This window comes from Podarcis erhardii, assembly GCF_964252035.2.
Source record: "Podarcis erhardii genome assembly, chromosome: 5".
In the NCBI taxonomy this organism is placed as follows: domain Eukaryota; kingdom Metazoa; phylum Chordata; class Lepidosauria; order Squamata; family Lacertidae; genus Podarcis; species Podarcis erhardii.
The window spans coordinates 11,714,563-11,739,505 of record NC_138509.1 but is presented as its reverse complement, the minus strand read 5'-3'; the positions used below and the strand labels follow the sequence as shown (position 1 = coordinate 11,739,505).

Sequence of the window (24,943 nt, the reverse complement as noted above, 5' to 3'; positions counted from 1 at the left end):
GAGCACAAAAATATTAGTGTTTTTGCAGCCTGGGAACAGTATTCTTGATCTTAAACTAGGCTTCTGTGTAAATTACTACAGTGATACAAGGTTAAATTGGAAATTCTAATTGTTGTCCGTAACCAGCTTTCTTTATTTTATTTTGGAGCAATTAATTTGTTTTATTCATTGGACTGGCTTTCATGGATTCTGTAATTTTTGTATATTGCTAGCTGTACATGCGTATTACTATTTCGTTTCATCGTTCCCCCGCTCTGGGATTGAAATATTCAGTGAAGAGCAGGTTATAAAAAATTAAAAACAAACAATTTAATGTAAAGAAAACATGCGGGGGGGGGGGGGAGTCAAACTTCTCATAGTGTCCTGAGAGGGGAAGATACAATAAACTCCATCAGTGCTTATAATAATAAAGTTGAATCAAATTTAGGGGGGAAGACCAAGAGAAACATAAGTGTGGTAGATGTTGTGGTGGAAATCCGTAATGTGGTTTCAGAGCAGTGAATGTGTGTGCCAAACCATTTTAGATCAGCTTTTGCTGACTTGGTGGCCTCCAGATATTTTGGGCCAAGACTACAACTCCCATCAGCCCCAACCAGTGTGGGAGTTGTGATCCAAAATATCTGAAGAACTCAAGGTTGGCAAAAAAAACCCTGATTAGATTATCACATCTGTTTTCCCCTTGAGAAACGTCTTCCTAATAATGGATATCCCATTTCTGCATTTGCTTTGATTGAAATTATTCACAATAAATGGAAGCCAACCACTAGTGTGTATTCCTATCTTGGGGCAACCAGGAGGGAATATAATGTTTGGTGACTTCACAAAAATTCAGCCTCCACTCTGGCATGCTAAGCTGGTCTTTGTAAGAATACAGTGGTGAAGGTTCATCAGATGATGTGGAGACAATTGAAAACCAACAAACGCTCAAGAGAAAGAGATGGTTAATAAGGCAGATATTGGTTAAGGTTTTGGAGAAGAGACTACCCTTTTAAAATGAACCTTGAATTCAACATCCCAGAGAGGGTTTTATGTGCTTTTCTTCTCCTGCTCTCTATTCACCAGCTCCTCTTGTTTCTCAGCTTAGGGGAAACGGTCACCAGTGTGACAAGCTTGTCTCCAGAACAGCCTGTGAAAATCAAGAAGAAGAAGAAGAAAGTTGAGCAGCCTCCTGCCATCCCAGCGAAAGGTGTGTGGTACCTCCTGAGCAGCATGTTGTGGTGGGTGGTTTGCTGGGTCCAAATAAGTGGCCAAGGCAAAAGTTTACCAAATCTTCACAGTCCAGAATTGGCAATGGGTGGACAACCCTTGTTCAGTTTCATGGTTGGTCTGCGAGTTGCTTCTTTCTCATGTTTGACTCGACTAGCCTTCTGGTTAGTCCTGGAGAACATCAGATGAACTCCAGAACTGGAAGATGTGCCAGTTTTTGGTTTGCATCTTTTTCCAGCATAGTTTACTGACCCACATGTTAGAATTCCTGCTCCATGATTGCAGTCATGGGATTGTTGTCTATCACATTATGGTGTATGTTTTGACTCCACAGAGTAGGAAGTGATGTAGACAGGATGTTTGTGTTACTGTGTTCCGTGAAGTGGGACTGTTGTCCTTTGTTCTTTCTCTTTGCTGCCTGATGCTAGAGAGGGAGGGAGCCATGTTGCAGTGCTCCGTGTATGTTTATATGTAAGTAAAAGTAGATAAGCCAAAATGCTGAGGTCTGTCATGCAAACTGCGAAAACTCTGTGGATCCCGAAGTGTGCCGATGTCTGTTGGCATCAGTCGCTGTGATGTTCGGGCTGAAGAAAGCTTTTGAAGCTCCTGAACGGTCAACCAGGAGGGAGAGAACATGCTAGTCGGGCATGTGTCTCTGCCAGGGTCCTACTCGAGTGTAGGACGAGCTCCTGACAGTGCACACCATGCAACAATCACAAAAGGATATTGATGCATCAGGAGAGGGTTCTAAACGAACTTTAAAAGGGGCTCACCATTAGCACCAGTCATCAGTTATAGCTGGTCCCTTTGACGGCAATGCTCCCAGTGCCATCAGTTTATTGAAAGCGTGTCTTCAAAGGAGATTGTGGTAACCTCTGATCAGCAGTTCATCTGATACCATCTGACATCACCCTTTGAAATCTGACAGGTGACAGTCAACTGGTGTCAGATGACTGACAGGTAGGCCAATTCCAATTCTTCACCCTTGATCTATCTGCTGCTACGGCAGCACCCATGCGAGATCAACTCCAGTACGTCCCAGGTTTGGCCCTGATCCAAATGTAATTTACTCTCACGCAGCAAGTGGAGCTGTGTGCATAGAAAGCATTCTTCCAAAAGTAATAATTGCACCAACTGGTTGTTTGATAGGTAGGGTGGTGGTGAATCCAAGCTTACTACAGTGGTACCTCGGGTTACATACGCTTCAGGTTACAGACTCCGCTAACCCAGAAATAGTGCTTTAGGTTAAGAACTTTGCTTCAGGATGAGAACAGAAATTGTGCTCCGGCGGCACGGCAGCAGCGGGAGGCCCCATTAGCTAAAGTGGTGCTTCAGGTTAAGAACAGTTTCAGGTTAAGAACGGACCTCCAGAACGAATTAAGTTCTTAACCTGAGGTACCACTGTATTTCATCCAAGCAACTGATAAGGAAAATTACTCATTTTTCAGAAAGAATCCCCAAGTGGTAACTGGATGAGGACGGGATATTGGTTGTGCAAGTGCTTCTGCAGGGAATTCCTCAATTGGCGTGGGATGCTCCACATAGAATCATCTTGAATCTATGTGGGACCACAAGGATTATCTAGTCTAGCCCCCTGCAATGCAGGAATCTTTTGCCCAACATGGGGCTTGAATCCATGTCCTGAAGATGGAAGCTTTGGTTTGAAGGTGGTTCCTGGCTCAATCAGGGTGCCTGTGCCTTGATTTTCAGGGTGCCACTGTTTCTTTTAGCCCTTAAAAGCTATAGGTTTGTTTGTTTTTAATAAGGACTTTTGGTTCTTTGTGTGAACATTGCAGTCTGTTTGACCACAAGGCTGTGGTTGGAAAACCCTGCTTTTTTGAGCAGATGGTCAGATTGCTAGGCAAGGCAGTGCATTCCTGTGCGCAAACTGTTGAATCTGGAGTGCCGTTTGCCTTGCTTTTCCATTATTTTGGCAGGTTTTCCACGAGTCGAAGCTTAGGAGTGTTTCTGCATGTCCTAGAAGGAACCCAGTTTGAAGAAATAAGGAGTAATTCCTTGCTGTTCTGTCCTTACCTTTACAGCACCGATATCCACCTCTTTCCCCAAGCCTAAGCTTCTGAAACCACAAAGGAAAGTTCTTCTGGTAAGTAGCCCCACAAAGGCATACCCAATTCTCACTTTCACCCAGGTGGTTGTGTGGATAGGATCCCATCCCAACTATAGTGACACGTTTTGCTTGTACCTTCTAGGTGAATAGCTCATTTTAGCTGGAAGGTAGACCATAGATTAGATATCAGGTGGGCGCCTTCATTTGTGGCCCAGGAAAAATATCTTAGTACCCACTTTTTAAAGACCTCCTATTCACGCGGGTGGCGCTATGGGTTAAACCACAGAGCCTAGGACTTGCCGATCAGAAGGTTGGCGGTTCAAATCCCCGCGATGGGGTGAGCTCCCGTTGCTCGGTCCCTGCTCCTGCCAACCTAGCAGTTTGAAAACACGTCAAAGTGCAAGTAGATAAATAGGTACCGCTCCAGCGGGAAGGTAAACGGCGTTTCCGTGTGCTGTTCTGGTTCACCAGAAGCGGCTTGGTCATGCTGGCCACATGACCCGGAAGCTGTCTGCAGACAAATGCCCGCTCCCTCGGCCAATAAAGCGAGATGAGCGCCACAACCCCAGAGTCGTTCGCGACTGGACTTAACCATCAGGGGTCCTTTACCTTTAGACTATAGATTAGATATCAGGTGGGCTCCTTCATTTGTGTCCCACGAAAAATGCCCTAGTACCCACTTTTTAAAGACCTCTTATTAACTTGAAACCTCTGAGAAGTTACAGAATGGTGCCCATCAGCTGTTTAGCAAGGGAATAAGATGTAGAGCAGGGCGGGCGAAATTCAGCTCCCCCTCTCAACAGCTGCCAGCACAGCTGGCAAGGATTCTGTATGTGTAACTTGAATGTATCCTTCTGCCAGACTGTGTGTGTAAGCACTTTTTAAACTTCTCCCTTTCCAAAATAAATTCTGGGTCTGCCTAAAATAGCAGGGGAGGCTTGGTTCTGAAGTTGACAAGCTTGCAGTGATTCAGGGTCAGATTTCATGCCTGTTAGTTTTGGTAAAAAGTAGAGGAGCACTTTAGATATAGGGAGTTTAACCCACCCGCCCACAAACACACTCACACAGTTTTTGCAGATGACACTACTCCCCACCCCACCCCACCCCAATTTGTACAGTTTTCCCTAGTACAAAATGGTAATGGAGAATTGCAGTACATATATTGGCTATTTTTAAATAATAATAATAATAATAATAATAGTAATAATATGCAGATATTGTGCTAGATGACTTTTGCTGTTTAGTTGCAGATATATATAGCTAATACTTCCTTTTTTAAAAAAGGAAATATACAGAATGGAAATGCATATGGCCTCCACCAAATGCACACACCTCTACTTTGCCCATTACAAAATGTAACAGCAAACTAGCTACACGGTGTCTTGGGGCCTCATCAAATGATGAGACTGGACTGCCAGAACAATTGGCAACATTGCCATTTCCTAACCTTTCCCACAGACTACAGCAGAGGAGGTTAACTGCTGGCCCATGGGGCTGATTCGCTCCCACAAAAGTGATTTTCTATGGCTCCCCCCAATTATTTGGAGGCAGAACGAAAAGTACTGACCACTAGGGCTGGGCGATATCTGTGTATCAACATCGTGATATGTTGTTGTTGTTGTTTAGTCATTTACTCGTGTCCTACTCTTCATGACCCCCTGGACCAAAGCACACCAGGCACTCCTGTCTTCCACTGCCTACCGCAGTTTGGTCACTCATGCTGGTAGCTTCGAGAACACCATCCAGCCATCTCGTCCTCTGTCGTCCCCTCCTCCTTGTGCCCTCCATCTTTCCCAACATCAGGGTCTTTTCCAGGGAGTCTTCTCTTCTCAGGAGGTGGCCAAAGTATTGGAGCCTCAGCTTCAGGATCTGTCCTTCCAGTGAGCACTCAGGGCTGATTTCCTTCAGAATGGATAGGTTTGATCTTCTTGCAGTCCATGGGACTCTCAAGAGTCTCCTCCAGCACCAGAATTCAAAAGCATCAATTCTTCGGTGATCAGCCTTCTTTATGGTCCAGCTCTCACTTCTATACATCACTACTGGGAAAACCATAGCTTTAACTCTACTGATATATCGCAAGGTCTGAAATAAGGATGGAGCTTTGTTGAGGCATTGGCTGGCTTCACGGTTTTTCCCACAACAGGTCCAAAATTATGAAATCAATACCACAATATGGATTTTGGGTGAAATATTGCTTTATCGCCCAGCCCTACTCACCACATTGGGACACTGCAGAGTTGCATGGTGGCCTCAGAATCAGCACTGGACTCCCAATTGGTACAGTGCAATTTGGGGATCTTTGTGGTGATCATGACAGCGCTTTGGTGTCAGATTCCTCCTTCCCATTGCTCCTTGTGAGTCTTTCCTTGAGTGCTTCCTCAGGGCCTGGAGCCTTGGAGTGATTGGGAACATAGGCAGTTGCGTAAGTCAGACCATTGGTCTATTGAGTTAGATGTTGTCTACACGGACTGGCCCACCAGAATCACGAATCTTGGTGTTGACGGGTGAATGAACCTAGTGTGTAGCACCCCAGATGGCCGTCTTTGGAGAGGTGTTTGGTGACTCTTAAAATCACCTGCACTAAGCAGAGAGGGCTGGTTAACACCCTTCTTCCTTGCCATTTGCTTGTTCACAACTGCTATTCCCAACCTGCCTTTTCTCCATTCAGAGGAAAAGTTACAAGAGTCCAGTATGTTTTCTCTTGTTGCTGCAAACTGCCAGGCATATGAATCATGTCAAGTACCCATCTCTTTCCCCATTAACAGCAAAAACATGCTGAAAACTATTAACCACCACCCAGCAGCTTCAGAAAGAGAAGCAAAGATTGCCACAACTATTCGCCAGCGTGTTTATGTACAGTCGCACCTTGGTTTTCGAACAGCTTAGTTCTCAAACGTTTTGGCTCCCGAATGTCGCAAACCCAGAAGTGACTGCTTTGGTTTGTGAACTATTTTTGGAAGCCGAATGGCCGCCGGGGCTTCCGATTGGCTGCGGGAGCTTCCAGCAGCCAATCGGAAGCCACGCTTTGGTTTTCAGACGTTTTGGAAGTCAAATGGACCTGGAACGGATTCTGTTCAACTTCCAAGGCACAACTGTATTAGGAAGAGAAGAGCCAATGGTGAATTGCAGTTGGCCATCAAGAGAAGCCCTATTAAAAAGGGCCGTTCTCCCCATTGTCTTGCTGACCCCAACATCTGTTCCAATTTTATGGCATTTTCTGGGCGTGGACGTTAGCAGAGATGTCGTTGCTGGCTCTACATTTCTGCCCCAAATATCTTTTCTTCCATGATATACTTCACAAGTGCTTTCTAAAGTATCGAGAATAGATTTTTTTTGGGGGGGGGGGGAATCACAAGGGCCCTCTGCTATCCCCAGCAGTTGGGTTTGGGGACCCTGTTTGTTTCAGCTGTTGCTGCTTTAATTTCCGGGTTAAAATGGTGTTCTGAGAAGACTATGCAGTTACACGCTGGGAAAGTTTCATCTTAACTTTCACCGTACAAAGCTCTCTTTCCAACTAAGCAAACTTGGCAAAATATAATTAAAGATAGACAATGGCAACGCACAGACCCCTCCTCCGATTTTTGCCTGGGAAAGGGGCTATGATAAAGCTGTATCTCCCATGCTCAGTTATTACACATCCTTTGTTGAGAACTGTATGTGCTCCACAATTTTGAACCTCCTGTGTGTTTCCTCATATTTTCAATCAAATTATTACATACTGGAAATATGCATAAGGGAAATTATTCTACACATTTTATGGTGCGCCGTTGCTTGTAGCAGTAATTGAAGTACCTTTTCCACTTATGAAAGTACTAATTTTATTTGCTTTTATTGCTTTTCTAGATGCAATTATTTATTTAGTGTGTTTTGGCTTTATTAAATTATGTTTACTATAGGAACATCATAAAAATGTATGAAAGTAACACATCAGCCAATGCTGCCCGGTGACCTGTATTGAAAGAATCGAGTGTTATTTTTCATATCCAAACTTAATAGAATAAAGTAGGAATAAAGAGATAATCTACCCAAGAAAACAATGCAATTTCCAGATAATATAATAATACACCTGGACAATGTGATTTCATAAATCTTAGCTCTAAAATTTACATGAGCTGGGTGTTGCAGGGCCGTTTTTGGATTCATGATGTTTTGGGATGGAATTGGAATGAGAAATGTAACCAAGGAGGGGAAGAAAAGGGCCTCTTGGTTTGGCATGAACAGAAGGTGCCCACGAGAGCAAAACACAAAGGCTAAATGGGCCTAGCCTCCTGAAACCGAACTCTAGAGTTCATCCAGTCATGCTTCCTCATATGTGAGGTCTATGGAAAACCTTTACCATCTGCACTTGACTACTTGAACCCTCCAAATGGAGACTGACATGGCTGAATTCTAATATATATCACAGCACAGACAGAAAGAGAGCATATCAATGAAGAGGGATCCAACGTAACCTCTCTGATCTACCTGGTTTCTAGGTTTTCCTCCTCCTCCTCCTCCTCCTCCTCCTCCTCCTCCTCCTCCTCCTCCTCCTCCTCCTCCTTCTTCTTCTTCTGTGATCGCTCATAGCCAACTCAGATTGTCTTCCATGAATATGGTCTTAACAGTTTGTCCATAAGTGACCATGGAGTCCAATCCTCCACAGTGGGGACATAGGTTTCTGGGCAGGAGTTGGTCACGGTGAGGATTTGCCAAGCGTGCCTTCCTCTTGGCACGTTTCTCCCTTTTGCCCTGGGTTCAAACGTCTTCAAAGTCCATGGCACTTTTGGTAAAGGCTGTTCTCCAGTTGGAGCGCTCACAGGCCAGTGATTTCCAGTTGTCGGTGTTTATACTAAAAAAATAATAATTTCCCTTGAGAGCATCTTTAAACCTCTTTTGTTGACCACCAGCATTACGCTTTCCATTCTTAAGTTGGGAATAGAGTAGTTGCTTTGGAAGATTATAATCAGATATCCAAACAACATGACTAGTCTAACAAAGTTGATGTTGAAGAATCTTTGCATCTTCCAATACACTGATATCTAGTTTGTCTGTCTTTCCAAGAGATAGATAGATAGATAGATAGATAGATAGATAGATAGACAGACAGACAGACAGACAGACAGACAGACAGACAGACAGACATTGTTGATGGAATCTTTCAAGGAGCTGGAGATGATGTTTTGCACGCATAAAGTACAGTTGGTTTTGCACGCATACAGTACAGTTGGTAGTACAATAGCTTTGTAAAGCATTTTGGTTTTCCTGCAAATGTCCCAGTAAGGTTACCATGACTTCTAGGTGAGTGCTAGGCACTATGTTCTAAAGGTTTCAGTATAGGTCAGGGAGCATTCAGAAGAACACTGTTGAGCTATATATTGAAGACCAGGATGGCGAAGAGGTTCTACTTTGGGTTTGCTGCTGCTTGTTGCCTTTTTATATATCTAATTTTAATTGGACATTTTCCACACAAGTCATGTTTTGTATTTCTGCCTATAAAATAGACCTCTTAGCTTGCAGGCCTATGCATTCTTACTTGGGAGTTAAGTCCCATTTAAATCAGTGGGACTTACTTCTGAGTAACCACGTGCTGTTGATTAAGTAATCTCAGAGTAAGCCCACTGAGCTTAATGGACATGGCTAGCTTGGATCTGTTAATTTCGGTGGGTCTACTCTAAATAAATCTCAGTTGGATACAACCCTCTGATTCATGTTTGAGGAACTGATTCTATATGCAACCGGGGAAGCCCTGGCTCCGGGCCATAGTTTTATTTTGCCGCTGCTGTTGTTCATTTTACTGCTGTCGCATGTTTGCTAAAAGGCAGACTGCCAAATTACCCAGTAAACTCAATTGAATGGACACACCTCTCCAATTGTGTTTTGCAGCCAAAAATCGCTGATGAGAATCTAACCTATGCTGAACTGGAACTCATCAAACCTCACCAGGAAGCACAAGGCATTCCTACCATGACTGTTTACGCTCAGATTCTCTTTGAAGAAAACAAGATGTAAACCCAGGACAGGTCCTATTTTCGTTGGCATATTTAAATTCCTTTTTTGTGTTCTTTATTGATAAAACGTTCTCTTCGTTTCTTTTTACTTCCATTCCTGTCTTGTTTTTGTTTTTTTTAATAAGGTCTTTAGAATTATTCTTCTTGAGAATCTATGTGGTGCCCTGTTTAAGCTTGAAGCTGAGAGTGGTGAACCCTCTACTTCACCCACTTTTAATGTTAAACAGCATTTTGATTCTTTTTTGATGATGGGAGTTAGCTACAAAAGCACCCCATGCTAAGACACAGCTCCAGCTTCTCAGTTGAGCCACAGTTCTTGGTTTTCTAGATGTGGGACGATGTCCCAGAGAACTTTGCAATCCAAGGATACTTCTCCGCTCCTTGCCCCTTTGGGTTCCCAAACACTGACATTTGCAGATGTAATCTCAGAGCCTTTCTCTATAACCTTTGAGAATTCTTGGGGAACAGGTGAGGTCCCTGCAGACTGACGGCGGGAAAATGTGGTTCCCATCTTCAAAAAGGGGGTGGGGAAGAAGTCCCTAAGAAACTACAAACCACTTGATACCAGGAAATTAAACTGTTGTCCTGTGAGCACTTGGAAATGTGTGCAAATTCTGGCAGCATATGCACATTCTCAAATATGTCACGAAGTTTTCACATATTCCCCAGAGAATGTACAAAATGCACCTGGGACATGCATGTTCTCCTTGTTGGAAAGATACATAAATCCCCAGAGAATGCAAACCATTTCCTGTTCAGGTGCTGATTATCTGCACATTCTCCATGTGGCTTGGCGAAAGTGCACATTGGCTGGTTGTTTTGCACATTCATCTCATGTTTCCTCTAAGATTACCTTACATGACACCAATATATACATAACATCATGTTTATGTCTGTTGTACCGGTTTGCTTCTCGTTAATCTTTTTGCTCTATCAGCTGATGGGAATTCTGAAGGCAGGGGACATGCTATCAGAACTCACGCTTGTTCGGGGGGCTAAGAGGAAGTACCCCCCCCCCATGATGTCATTTCCTGATGACAGCCCTGCCTAGTTCCCAGAGGGAGTACTTTGTGAAAGCATGCCCCACCTCGGAACCTTTGGGTATAGAAATTTATGGCAAGGGGTTTTCTTTTAAAGCAGACATCCTCTCTAGGACAACTTGGCACCTGGCTGCGTTGCTGAGTCATGATATTTCTCCTCATCCTTCTGCTGTCATTGGTAAACTGTGGTCTTATGCTGAGATGGAAACAAGTGTGCCTCCATTAGCCTCTCCCCACCAGGCTGTTAACGTTAATGTTGTGTGTCCTACCGTTCGAAGAGAGAGAAAAAGAGAGAGGAGCTTTGACTAAATATAGTTTGTTCTTCCACATTAAACTTTATCGCCATCAGCAAACAGGAGTAAATCACATTAGCATGGGCGGGTACAGGTGGGGGGGGGACACAGCACGGGAGGGGAGATTGCCTGTCGAGAGATCCCAGGATGTGGGAATTGATTGCACTTCGCTCTAATTGGCTCATTTGGCCTGGATGCCATTGCAGGGTCATTACAAGCAAAGTCTCACTTGCTTTCTTTCGTTTTTAAATAACTGTAACATTGCCCTCCGGCCTTTCGTTATTTTAATTTACAACCAACCAGTGGCCTCCTTTCCTAAGATGTCTTCTCCCTGCCACCAGCTTATTATTTTATTTTAATTTTTTTTTGACAAAGTAATAATAAAAAAGTAAATAAAAATGTGCGCTCCCACCCCCGAGACCATTCTGTTGTAACTCTCCAACCTCCCGATGGTTTGACCCCTTTCCGTTTTAACAGTGCAAATTCGACAAATACCTTCCGTATCTCCTCAGAATCATTTCACCTGTGTGTCCCCCGTCTTACCTTAATAGCACATGTTAACTTAGCAGTAATAGCTATATCCCACACCTCTTTAGACCACTCTTCCATTTTAAGGTGTCTTCCTAAACAGGAAAACTCGAAGAGTCCATCCAGTTCAAAGTTTCTAACGGGTCTTGTGGCGATCACACAGGGCCCCCGGACATTTGACGGTCTGTTGACCCTGTGCCACCACTGTAATTGTTTTCTTCGCTGCCACAACCTGTTTCTCACGGGTACACACGGAGTCCAGTCAGTTGTTAACATTAACAAATAATCAAGTTTATTTTATAGGCATGAACAAGCTTATGGTTTCAGTTATTTTTTCTTGTCAGTTTCTTAATCTTAGTTTCTTTACTGACCTAATGTTCCTAACAACTTCAAACTGATTATCCCAACTAACTATCTGACTCCACCTAACAATTCCTCTCACTCTCTCACCACACAACTCGACCAACCCACAGACTTATCCTCTCTCTTCCTTCTCCAACTCCCAACCTTCAACTAAAGGTAAAAAGGTAAAGGTAGCCCTGCCCGTACGGGTCAGTTGTGTTCGACTCTAGGGTTGTGCGCTCATCTCACTTAAGAGGCCTGGAGCCAGCGCTGTCCGCAGACACTTCCGGGTCACATGGCCAGCGTGACGAAGCTGCTCTGGCGAGCCAGCACCAGCGCAGCACACGGAAACGCCGTTTACCTTCCCGCTATAAAGCGGTACCTATTTATCTACTTGCACTTAGGGATGCTTTCGAACTGCTAGGTGGGCAGGAGCAGGGACCGAAAGACGGGAGCTCACCCCGCCACGGGGATTCGAACCGCCGACCGTACGATCGGCAACTCCTAGGCACTGAGGTTTTAACCACAGTGCCACCCGCGTCCAACCTTCAACTAACTTTCACTCAACACGACTCTCACTCTAACTTCTCCTATCAGTTTCCACTGGCCAATCACGTCACACTCATTTTAACCCTTTCCTTATGACTCACCTAGGAGGCAAACGCCACAGGTCTGTACTGGTTTCCCCACATATTTAAGGAATGATTCACACACAAACACAACACTTCTCATACCTAATGTGAGCCATTCCACACAATAAAGGCAAGGTGCCCCATAACTGTTTCTCCAGTCAATGCTAATTGGCCAAGCACCATGCAAGACAGCCAGTGTGGTATAGGGGTTAGAGTGCTGGACTGGGACCCAGGAGACAAGGGTTCAAATCCCCACTCGGACACTGGGTGACCTTGGGCCAGTCACTCACTCTCAGCCTAACCTACCTCACAGGGTTGTCTTGGGGATAAACTGAAGACAGGGGAGAACCATGAACAGCATCTTGAGGTCCTTGGAGGAAAGGCGGCATATAAACAAAATAAACAATACAGTGGTACCTCAGGTTAAGTACTTAATTCGTTCTGGAGGTCCGTACTTAACCTGAAACTGTTCTTCACCTGAAGCACCACTTTAGCTAATGGGGCCTCCTGCTGCTGCCGGAGCACAATTTCTCTTCTCATCCTGAAGCAAAGTACTTAATCTGAGGTAATATTTCTGGGTTGGCGGAGTCTGTAACCTGAAGCGTATGTAACCTGAAGTGTATGTAACCTGAGGTACCACTGTATTCTGCTTGTCCAGGATTTCTGGGAGCAGCAAACATCATCGAAACCGGCTGGTTGTTTCACCCAGTCACAATGAGGAAGAATTTAAGCAAAGCACAGAAACAGGCAAGTGAAAGGTTGGGGTGCAGTGTACCAATTGCTTAGTTCAATCAGAAAACACTGCGGGAAAGCAAAAAAGTGATGCGATCCTAAGCATATTTCCTCAGATGTAAGTCCCAATGAGTTCTATGGGGCTTACTTTCAAATCCCCAGCAGACAACTCCCAAAAGTCCCATATCAATGTTAAATAAGATAAGAGAATGGAACCGCGTGGGATACCTCAACCCAACAGCTATAGAGCCAAGCAACCATCTCTTCATAACTACTTTTCTACTGGTGGGAGCAAAACCACCGTGATACAGATACCAATGTTGGTATGGAAACTACCTTGGGTGCCCTGTATAAAGACCTTTGTTGGGAGACAGAGGCCGGGGGACCCATCCTGTCACAATCATAATAATAAATTATTATTTATACCCCGCCCATCTGGCTGGGTTTCGCCAGCCACTCTGGGCGACTCCCAACAGAATATTAAAAAATGTGATAAAACATCAAACATTAAAAACTTCCCTAAACAGGTCTGCCTTCAGATGTCATCTAAAAGTCAGAGAGTTGTTTATTTCCTCAACATCTGGTGGGAGGATTGGACAGAGAAGAATTTATGGGGACCTAACTACTGCATCAGGGACACGGGTGGCGCTGTGGGTTAAACCACAGAGCCTAGGACTTGCCGATCAGAAGGTTGGTGGTTCGAATCCCTGCGACGGGGTGAGCTCCCATTGCTCGGTCCCTGCTCCTGCCAACCTAGCAGTTTGAAAGCATGTCAAAGTGCAAGTAGACAAATAGGTACCACTCCAGCAGGAAGGTAAACAGCGTTTCCGTGCGCTGCTCTGGTTCGCCAGAAGTGGCTTAGTCATGCTGGCCACATGACCCAAAAGCTGTATGCCGGCTCCCTTGGCCAATAAAGCGAGATGAGCGCCGCAACCCCAGAGTCGGCCACGACGGGACCTAATGGTCAGGGATCCCTTTACCTTTACTTTAACTACTGCATCCACTAAGTGGTAGCTTTTCCTTGACGGTGTCCTCCAAACACGTATATAACTGTAATAAAAAAGGCTCTTACGACTCTAGCATGTGTGATCAGCCTTTTCTGCACCCCAGACACCCACCCATCTTCTAGGTGGGGCACACGACTGCTCCATGAGGGAGTCCTGAGCATTGCAGGAAGCCTGCGGTGCCCACAGTGGCCGTGTTGGAAAGACGGCATGATCTGCCGGAAGAGAATGAAATAAAATGCCCTGTGAGCAGATCACAGCATCCACGGTGGGGGAGGAAGCCAAAGGCCATGCCTATGTATCACTATAAAAAATAACATTAATTGGGATGCTTCGCCATTTCCTGAACAACCCATAATTAGGTTAGATAAGAAACTAGCAGTGTCTGAGAGCTATAAATGTCTAAATTAAGTTATTTTGAAAGTGCCCGGCACTTTGACATTTTGAGAGTTCACAGTAATTGAGGTATTGAGATAAAATTGCTCCTGTTATTTAAAAGGTCATTATCTTCTTCAGTTAGATAGATGGAGACTATTTTCCACTCTAGTGAGCCGTTCTATTTGGGACAATTAGCCAGGCTTGAGTAGATCTGCACAGGCCCTACTCCCACTTATCACAGCTCCGGCCGTGACACAGTGAAAAGGTTTGTAAATACAGGCTCAAAATAGCCCATCTGTATTCAGATCACAAGCAGCTACCAAAAGCACCCCTCAAGCGACAGAACCTCCACAGCTAGATGCTGAACGACCCAAACGCAGCCCTTGGAACCAGAGAAAGACATTTTGCAACCACTCCCTTCACTCCAACCCCCACTTGCTAATTATGTCATTATTAAGGGAAGTTTTCCTTTTCCCTTTCATAATCCACACTGGTTTCTTTAACAATAAGAAGACTTAATCTGCCCTTTTCCTTTTTAAAAAATCAACAACAAACAGCAGTAGGCGGTCTTCCGTGCATTCCTGAACTTACAGGAAAGCACAGCCAAGGACTTCATAAGGTTTTCAATGAGCAGTTTGGAAGGTTGCAGAATTCAGCCCACTGATTTTATAGCCTCCAACATTTCTCTGCTGAAAATAGGGACGTCCTATTCAATAATAATAATTTCATTATTTATACCCTGCCTGTCTGGCTACGTTGCCGCAGTGACTCTGGGCAGCTTTCAACATATATAAAAACATAATAAAACATTAAACTCCCCTCTACAGGGCTGTCTTCAAATATCTTTGTATAGTTACTTATCTCCTTGGCTCAGGGGTCACTTAACTTCATACCCTCCATCATTTCTCTGAAGCAAATAGGAAAAGCAGGGCATTCCAGGATCAAATCAGAAACCGGGATGGTGCCTGTAAATTTGAGACTTAAATCTGGAAAACAGGGACACTTAGAGGGTCTGTTAGTTTTGTAGAATGAAAGAAAGCCCCTCTCCCCCCACCTAAAAAGTAAGGTAAGTACAACAAAATTAAAGCACCCCAAGAAACTCCTGCTGAACTTTTCCCTTCCATTTGATAATTTTCAAATGGAAATCCATTTTTGTGAACTGATGGAACACGGTCAGGGGAATGAGATATTTATTTATTGTTAGATTAACCAACCTGCCCTTTGAACCGTAAGGTCTCAGGCCAGGTTGTAACAGTGGAATATACAATTATAAAACAAACAGAAAATAAGAAACATGCAAAAACAATTCCCAACCGTTTATGTATAAAACAATTAAACAACTCCACATATAAAAACAATATATTGAAAAACAGTTCCGTATATTACAAACAATTAAAAACACTTCCAAGACACCTGAAACTGTGAAAAAGATGGGAGAACATACATGGAAGCAGCTTTGGGCACAGTCAAAATATCCACCTCAATGAAGCGTCACTTGATTCCAGGAACCAAGCACAAAATACATCTGGTGTCAAAAGGTGGTGGTCAAAAGGCCCCGGCTGAATATTACAGTGCATCTGGGTTTTGGCCTATGCAAGTTGTCTCTCCATGGTTTGTTGCAAACTCAATAGGCACTGCCTTGTCTGTCTAATGCACTGTAATACCAGTTCCTCCAGCTCAGTGCTGCGTCTGTTTACAGTGCCAGAGTTTGGTGTTTTGATCCATCTCAAGTTGCCTAGCTGCATGGGTTTCCTTAGTCTTTATGATTTTAAGCTAGGTAAAGGGACCCCTGACCATTAGGTCCAGTCATGACCGACTCTGGGGTTGCGGAGCTCATCTTGCTTTATTGGCCGAGGGAGCCGGCGTACAGCTTCCGGGTCATGTGGCCAGCATGGCTAAACCACTTCTGGCGAACCAGAGCAGCGCATGGAAACGCCGTTTACCTTCCTGCCAGAGCGCTACCTATTTATCTACTTGCACTTCGACGTGCTTTCGAACTGCTAGGTTGGCAGGAGCTGGAACCGAGCAACGGGAGCTCACTCCATTGCGGGGATTTGAACCGCCGACCTTCTGATCAGTAAGCCCTAGGCTCTGTGGTTTAACTCACAGTGCCACCCGCATCCCTTGATTTTAAGCTACAGAAGAAGAAAACAATGAAAGGAGCTGGTGAGGCCTGATATGCTCCCAGGAGACTGTTGGCCATGGATCTTCTGAAGGTAGGGACCTTCCCCATAGGTATTCTGGGGATGGAATGTGATGTTCCACTGGGCTTTTGTTTCATGAATAAGCATCTCATGTAGGCTTCCTCAACCTTGCCCCACAGATGCTTGTGACTATAATTCCCATCATCCCTGGCCACTGGTTCTGCTAGCTAGGGATCCTGGGAGTTGTAGGCCAAAAACGTCTGGAGGGCCGAGGTTGAGGAAGCCTGATCTGATGTGTTACTGGGCCTGAAGTACAAAGGTAAACCCTTTGGACAGCCACAGTTGACAGAAACCTTTATTTTCTTTAGCATGGACCCCCAAATTGCACCAGAAAAAGAAGCTAATTCAGGAAAACGCAGGATCAGTCACATACCAAATCAAAGTTTGATACTATTTATCATAGGGCATTGGCTACCAACTTTTTTGGGGCAAATGATCTGCTCTGGACACATTTGGAGAAAGGGTCATGGGATGGCTGCCAAGGGATAATGGCAGCACTTCTGGAAATGGCCGCCACATCCAAAAGAGCAGAGAAGGAGAGAGGAGGACCACAAAATGGTGTGGGCATGGTTCCTCCATCGATGGGGGAAAGGAACCTCTATTAGTTACCAGCACACTCGCTCAGTTCTTTGGATGGCTCCTCTGTTCACAAGGGAAGGAAGAGGGTCCAATCCACACATGCAAGTGAATTTAAGAGGGCATGTTCAGTTTAGGAGAGGCCAAGGCAGTGCAAACAGGAACCCAGCAGGAAGAGCTGTCTTGTGCATTGTGGATTTTTTTTAAAAGAGGACATTTACCAATGCCTTTTGTGGGTGCCATAGGAGGAAACCGGTGGGCACACTGGCAATGCCAGTCAGAGGCACTTCAAAAAAATTTATCATGCCCTAGTTCAGGCACTTCCAACAGGTAGATCATGATGTACCAGTAGATCACAGGACTCAGCAACTTTGACCTGAAGCCCCCCCAAAACAGGGCTTTCCTCCTCCCTAAAACAAGCTCAACAAATTTGACCTGAACCCCCAAAAAGGGGGTAGATCACTGCCAGTTTTTAACTCTGTGAGTAGATCACAGTCTCTTGGGAGTTGGCCACCCCTGCCCTAGACAAACAGACCTTTGGTAACTGAACGAGGATGCAGTGGGGAGAGAAAATGGAGCTGGGCTGGACTCCAGGTAACACCCCCCCTTCCCCATGGTTACGGTAAGTTTTAGAGGGTTCACAGGCCAGGGTCAAAGGTTTTAGTCCACAGCTGCCAAGTTTCCTGGAAAGAATAAATGCTGGTAATAAGGACATTTCCTTAACCTCCAGCATTGGTTGGCAAGAGAAAGTCTTTGGGTTCATACCACCTTATTTAATACTAGGCTTAGACTATGGCAGAGTATACCCAAGACCTACACCTCTCTCTGCCTGGTATTGTGGTTCATCATTCTCTGCACATCTCATGTCCAGGTGAGGCCATCGAGGACCAGACGATGGTTCTTCCTACTCATCTACTGACCAGCAGAAGAGCTTTCCTGTGTCATCGCCAGCCAGGAGCTTGGAAGAATTCCTTGTGTGGGGAGAAGGCAGAAAGGACATATTTAGGAACCAAACAATCGGCAACATCTGGATCTTTCAGAGTCTTATGCTGCCGGCACTCACTGGAACAGAATCATTTCAAAGCAAAGCCCTGGAGAATATTGCCGCGAATGTCACATACCATATTTTTCGCTCTATAAGACGCACCAGACCATAAGATGCGCCTAGTTTTTGGAGCGGCACCTATTTATCTACTTGCACTTTGACGTGCTTTCAAACTGCTAGGTTGGCAGGAGCAGGGATGGAGCAACGGGAGCTCACCCCGTCGCGGGAATTCGAACCGCCGACCTTCTGATCAGCAAGTCCAAGGCTCTGTGGTTCAACCCACAGCGCCACCCACATTTCCTTAGGTTGTCCCTATTTTCATCAGAGAAATGTGGGAGGTTATGGAATTAAGTGACCCCCCCAAAACAAGGAGATAAGGAACTCTACAACCTTTAAAAAACTTCTGAAGGCAGCCCTGTACAGGGATTTTTTAAAATGTTTGATGTTTCATTATGTTTTTATATATGTTAGAAATTGCCCAGAGTGGCTGGGGCAACCCAGTCGGATGTGTGGGGAAGAAGAAGAAGAAGAAGAAGAAGAAGAAGAAGAAGAAGAAGTCGCCACCAGAGATATGTTGGAGGGTATGAGCTTTCACCCTGATCCAGATTCCCCCCACCCACCCCAGACATGCAGTTTGCACAGCAGAGAAATGATCCCATTGAAGTGAATGGGAGCTGTTCCTGCCCCCCTCCATGCAAACTGCAGGTCTGTGGGAGGGGCAATCTGCATCAGGGGGCAAGCTTTCTATACCCACACTAGAATCCCAAGCCAGGGGGAAATATATGATTCCGGTTTGGCTGTCAATCAGACCCAAGGATCCCAGGTCTAGTTTTTCTTTAACTCATCTTGCTGATCAGGTCATTTTAGATAAAGATGCAAGGGTTTGAATGAATAACTTGTACAGTATGAAGCAGTTGCAAATGGGTGCAGGACTCAGAAGTCCTGCAAGTGGGCATTTTGTCGTGTTTTATTGTGGGGGTGGTGGGGAGGAATGAACAGTTTGCACAGTAGGAGAGGGAGGAGATATGAGTCGAGGTGGAAGGCGTGGGGAGCTATGGAAAGTGACTGATCTTTAAAGCTGTCAACTTTTCTCTTTTTTAAAGGGAAATTCCCTTATTCCAAATAGGATTCCTCGCAAGAAATGGGAAAAGTTGACAGCTATGCTGATCTTTCCCATGATCACGGATCATCATCTTTCTCAAGCATGGGAAAGATCAGAGAGACTACACTCCAGGAAGCAGAGAGGTATTGGGAGAGTTAGTTAATGTGCCCCTGATAGTGGTGTAGCAAGGTAAGGTGGTACCCGGTGCGGAAATTTCTTATCACCTCCTCCATTGAATTCCCCCCCCCTACAAAAATGGTTTGACTTTGGCTTGTTTCTCTGTCATTCATAAAGCGAGTGCCCGAGACTTGTGCTCTGCAAACTGGGAAGTGGGGAAGGTTTCCAGCTCTGCTGAGATACCTCTGTGCATATCCTAAACGAATAAATGGATCTCGGAATCCAGCAACTTCCTGAATCAAATTCAAATGCCTTCCTTGATTCCCCGGGCTGACTTCGGCTTGTTTGGCTAGCTATCAATTTCCAGTGGGGCTGCTCCACTTTGGGACACCACAAAGTTCTCTGTGCAATTTAAAGTCCGTATTTCAAAGGGATTTACGTACACGGTCTGCTATAATCCTCACAACACACTTCTAAGTCTGGTTAGTATTGTTATCGCTCAGGGCTCAGAGAACGGTAGATTGCCATACTTCATGCTAGAGGCAAGATTTGAATCAAGGATTTGCTGGTCCAGACTCCAGGCTTTGAGCTGCTAGTTCTATGCCAGTAGGGAATGCCATTTTAGTGGATGAAACCTATTAATTATTTTTTTTTGCAAATTTATTCAGTGAGGGGTCTTAAAAACATGTTTTGGGGTGTGAGCGGTACTCTAATTTTCCTACTCATATTGAAATACTGCCCCTCAATGAGGCCAAACTTAGATTAACAAAATGTTTAGGGGTATGCGTCCCCCCAGAAAAAAAACACACTGGGTGTGAGGAATTCAAATTTGCTATTATTTTTGTGATTGGACATTTAGCTTGGTTAGCCTGATGAGGAAGCACACTGACTGCTTTTGGAAAACCAAAGAATTTTAATTTTACCTTCTGAAAATGTCAGGTAATGCTTAATAATAATAATAATAATAATAATAATCAGCAAGTACTTGACAATAAACTTTAACGATGTCCGTGCAATTTCTGCCCATGTTTTACTTACCAAGCAAAACTGAATTACATTAATTTAACCAAAATATACTTTGAATTCCCAAGTCTTGTTACAGCTTTTTAGCACCCCTCATTTTTGGAATTTGAAAACTGAAAAATCCAACTCTGTCATACTTGGGTCTCTGCTGTGCTTTCATGGTCTGGGTATTCATAAAGATATAATTTTGCACTGTGGGGGATTAAAGAAAACTTTGCTCCTAAAAATTTTACTGCCCACAACTATGTTGACAGCTGTTGCTTTTCTGGTCTCTGGAGGGAGATTCTTCACACAGCGCTCCTCAGTGCCTGTAACCCCCCGCCCCCATTTTGCTGCTAAGGCAAATCATTATTTTATATGCCATACGCCCCCCCCCCCATCAGAAAAGTCTGATTCATAATGAAAACTGCAAGACCAAATTCATTGTTAGTCTGCTCTCTCGTGGCCATAGGAGATACTGCGATTGAAATGATTACCTGGAAACCGCCAGAGCTGTGACAGCTGGAATGGTTTTGCTAGTTCTCTCCAAAGGAGTCGTGCTGAGATTCATCTCCAAGCAGAGGGTGAACGGTTTCTCCACCTTGTTGCCTGTAGTGCGGTTTTTAAAAAATATATATATATTCAGAAAATGCTTGGGGATTTTCATTTGGGGGTGGGTGGGTGAGGGAAGTGGCAAATGTTATTGTTTATAGTCAGCAACTTGTTAGCTGGAGAACAGATATATTTAATCCTGGCTTGTGCTGTTGCCAGAAGGGCCTGTCCCAATTGAATTTGCAGGCTATGATAGTTACATGTGCTGACGTGTGGCTATATCAATTGTGAGCTAAATTGGATTTGTGTATTATTGCTTTCTAAATTGCATGCCTAGTTCAGCAAAATTGTTCATCAGTGTTTACTGGCTCGGTGCTTAATAAGATGCCCCAGAATACCTTGCTGCCAGGATATAATGCAGCCCGTAATTGCCCAGTTAAAACAAATTACATGAGGTCCTGGTATTATCAACTTATCTAAATCTGCTCATAATACAACCAATAATTAAATGCCAAGAACACTGTGCAAAAATTGTAACTCAATCATTGTTACTTCAGTCTTTGTAATGACCACATTTTGGATTAATAGTCGTCGTCCCCCCCCTCCATAATGTTGCCACAGAGACAGGGGAATATCTCTGGCTGTTGAAAATACCTTGAAAGTAAGTAGACTTTTTAGGAAACACAGACTCTGGCATCTGCTAGGATTAAGCCTCATTGGTAGTGAGAGATGCTGCGGCGGTAAGAATATCTGTGTGGAATCTCTCTTCCAACAATACATTTATTATCTTGCTATGCTAAGGATTATTGACCTAACAATGAGATTTAGTGCACAGCCCTAGTTCAAAGTAAGATAAACATCTTAGTCCATCCACAACCAGAAAACCATGCCAGTTGGGGAAAGTGGGATCTGCCCACGACATGAAACTTTGAAACTTCTGTGAATGTGCGTTTGCATAGTTAACATGCAAAAAAGGCCTGCCAGAACCATAATCTCTTGTTAACTGCATTCATCCAATTTACCTAAATCAGACTTTTTACACCGGAACAGAAAAAGCTCGTGACACTTGTGCAATAACACTCACCCAAAATCGACTTGCAAAGCATTTTCCGCATATGTGTGTGAAAATATTTCAAAAACATACGAATGTCAAAATCAGACTCTTGGCAGCTGCTGTATTTGTTAGCTAATCTGGTGCCCTTTATTTACGTTTTTAAGTGCTGGGATTTTCATTACTTCTAAGCTTTACATTCCCTCTCCGGAGCTCAATTGAATTTGACTTGAGCTCAATACGGTGGACAAGAACGGAAGAAATCTTTGGACCAGGAGCCCCCTGCTGGTTTCTGCAGACTTGGCAGGTCTCCAGTTTTTATTCCATCGCAGCAGACAGCTTTTCTGAAATGTGATTGGTGCATATTGCTAAAGACCTTTCTTTTTCTGTAACCATTTCTTAGTCATACTTTATAAGAAGAGCCTGCTGAATCAGGCCAATGAAGCATCTAGTTCAGGTAAAAAAATAATAATAAAAAGGTAAAGGACCCCTGGATGGTTAAGTCCAGTCAAAGGTAACTGGGTGCAGTGCTCATCTTGCTTTCAGGCCAAGGGAGCCAGCGTTTGTCCACAGACAGCTTTCTGGGTCATGTGGCCAGCAGGACTAAACCGCTTCTGGTGCAACGGGACACCATGACAGAAACCAGAGTGCACAGAAACGCCGTTTACCTTCCCGCCACAGTGGTGCCTATTTATCTACTTGCACTGGTGTGCTTTCAAGCTGCTAGGTTGGCAGGAGCTGGGACAGAGCAACGGGAGCTCACTCTGTCACAGGGATTCGAACTGCTGACCTTCCGATCGGCAAACCCAAGAGGCTCAGTGGTTTAGACCACAGCGCCACCCGCATCCCTACACCATCTAGTTCACACAGTGGCTGACCAGATGCCACCTTGTCGTTCTTTCTCCCCTTCTGCTGCATCCATCTATTAAATCATAACCACCATAGTATAATCTGATTACTTCTGTAGCTCGAATACTGCTCGCAGGTTCATCGTATTATAATATTTCTTTAAATAGTCTGGATAGAGTCTTTCCACTAGCATGGCAGGAGAGGATGGCAATTGTGGCAGGAAGATTCAAGGAACATCAAAGCAACATTTAAACATTTCAGTATGGTATAGTATAGTACAGTATCAAGATTTGTTTTTGTTTTTTTAAAATTGCAGAATATGGTATTCACCTCTACACAGTCCCATCCTTTTTTCTGACATTGTGATATATTGATATATCACTGTTTAGCTGGTGAAATATTGCAATGTTTGAAGCTCACGCTTCTCACTGAGTTTGTAGACATACTTAAGGTACATATGTAAGAGGCTCATTTATATTTTGGGACTGATTCATGTTTTTACAGAGCTGCATCATTTTATACTTTCTGGATGCCCCATGATCATATTTATAAAGTAGTTGTGATCTATGTTATAAATCAAGCACTGCTAGGTGTGTGTGTGTGTGTGTGTGTGTGTGTGTGTGTGGTTTTTTTCCCCCTAATGTATTTCTTACCAGTAAAAAGAATAAAAAATCCAAGCAAATTTTTATTCTGAAAGTGGGCCCAGAGAAAAAAGTCTGAGAACCATTGATCTAAGTCATTGATAAAAATAAATAAATACTGAAAATACCAGACATTGGAGTAAGATAGGGCTCACTCAAAACCTTCCTCCAGTTTGACGATAAGCACTTTTTCCAGTACAGTCTTCCAGCCAGATTGGGAATCTACCTGACCACATTGTCAACCAATCTTTTATCTAGCCAGTTTGCTAACGAAATACCTTGGAGAACTTTGCCAAATGCTTTGATGAAAACAAGACAATCACGCTCACTGCATTTCCAAAATTCACTATGCTAGTAACTAGAGCAAAGATTGGTCTGGCAGGACTGTTTGCCAAAACCAAAAGCAGGCATATTCTGGTCTCTGCCACCGCTGGGAATCTGCATCAAGACAAGTGGGAGATCAATCTGCACCCATTCTGTGGCATTTCTCTAAGCAGAGCCAAAGGTTGGCTTTTGCAAAAGCTTTGCTGGAGCTCCGGTAGAAGTCCGGAGAAGAGGAACTGCCAATTTCCTTTCTTTCCAGATTGCGTCAGCATATCCCAAATCTGATAGTCAACATACAGTGGTGCCTCGCAAGACGAAAAGAATCCGTTCCGCGATTCTCTTCGTCTAGCGGTTTTTTCGTCTTGCGAAGCAAGCCCATTGACGGCTTCGCGCTATTAGCGGTTTTTAGCGGCTTATCGGCTTAGCGGATAAGCGGCTTAGCGGCTTAGAAAAAGGGGGGGAAAGGGGGAAAAAACCCGCAGGAACTCGCAAGACATTTTCATCTTGCGAAGCAAGCCCATAGGAAATTCGTTTTGCGAAGCGCCTCCAAAACGGAAAACCCTTTCGTCTAGCGAGTTTTCCGTCTTGCGAGGCGTTCGTCTTGCGGGGCACCACTGTAATGCCTTCTCTTTCACAGAGAAGATTTGTCCAAGCTATCCTTACCCGTTTTCCCTTGGCATTCAGAAGAGTTATTTTGTGATCTCATACTACTGTCCTGGCATGGGTGTGAATTATTTTCAACTTTCCAGACCTATAAGAGCAGAAGAAAATAGATTTAATAGTAGGATTGTCACCTGAGAGAGGAATGTCTCACCCCCCCCCCCCCGTTCATTCTTGGTCTCCTACCAAAGTATATTAAAAAAACACCTTTCCCATTTATTTTATTCTCTGCTTATTTGGATCAACTTTTACTGTTTGGGGCGGTGAATTTTGACTGCTCCAGTTTTTGGTGTTTCAATGTTGTTGCAACTGATCTCTCAAAACGGTTAATTAATGGTTAAATTTTGTTATGAGCCACCTTGAACTTTTAATGAGGAAAGGTAAGGTGGTGATATTTTAAAATAAAGGTCATTGGAACTTAAAAGATAAACACAATAAGCTTCAATAATAAACTTTAATAATTATTAAATCAACTTTAATAATAAAGCATCTTGAATTTTTATTACATAATCTTAAGTTATGAAATAAACTTTAATAAGTAAGTCAGTTAAATCTGCTTTCTTTTGCATAAAATTAAAAGCAATAGTATGGGAGGAGTTTTAGGGGTGAG

General features: G+C 44.0%; 2 protein-coding genes across 2 annotated transcripts in view; one reads left to right on the top strand and one right to left on the bottom strand.

Annotated features, from left to right (window-relative positions):
- The window catches only part of VSTM4 (V-set and transmembrane domain containing 4), a 30,092-nt gene extending 20,737 nt beyond the window's left edge, over positions 1–9,355 (top strand). The window contains exons 6-8 of the mRNA XM_081864410.1: positions 1,080–1,186; positions 3,249–3,310; positions 9,137–9,355. Of these exons, the coding sequence (XP_081720536.1) occupies positions 1,080–1,186; positions 3,249–3,310; positions 9,137–9,262 (295 nt within the window). The 3' untranslated portion in view covers positions 9,263–9,355. The remainder of the gene's footprint in view (positions 1–1,079; positions 1,187–3,248; positions 3,311–9,136) is intronic.
- Positions 9,356–17,357: 8,002 nt separating this feature from the next.
- Positions 17,358–24,943, bottom strand: part of WDFY4 (WDFY family member 4) — a 204,254-nt gene continuing 196,668 nt past the window's right edge. Inside the window, exons 59-61 of the mRNA XM_081864118.1 lie at positions 24,337–24,424; positions 20,754–20,865; positions 17,358–17,961 (exon numbers count right to left, since the gene is read on the bottom strand). Of these exons, the coding sequence (XP_081720244.1) occupies positions 17,895–17,961; positions 20,754–20,865; positions 24,337–24,424 (267 nt within the window). The 3' untranslated portion in view covers positions 17,358–17,894. The remainder of the gene's footprint in view (positions 17,962–20,753; positions 20,866–24,336; positions 24,425–24,943) is intronic.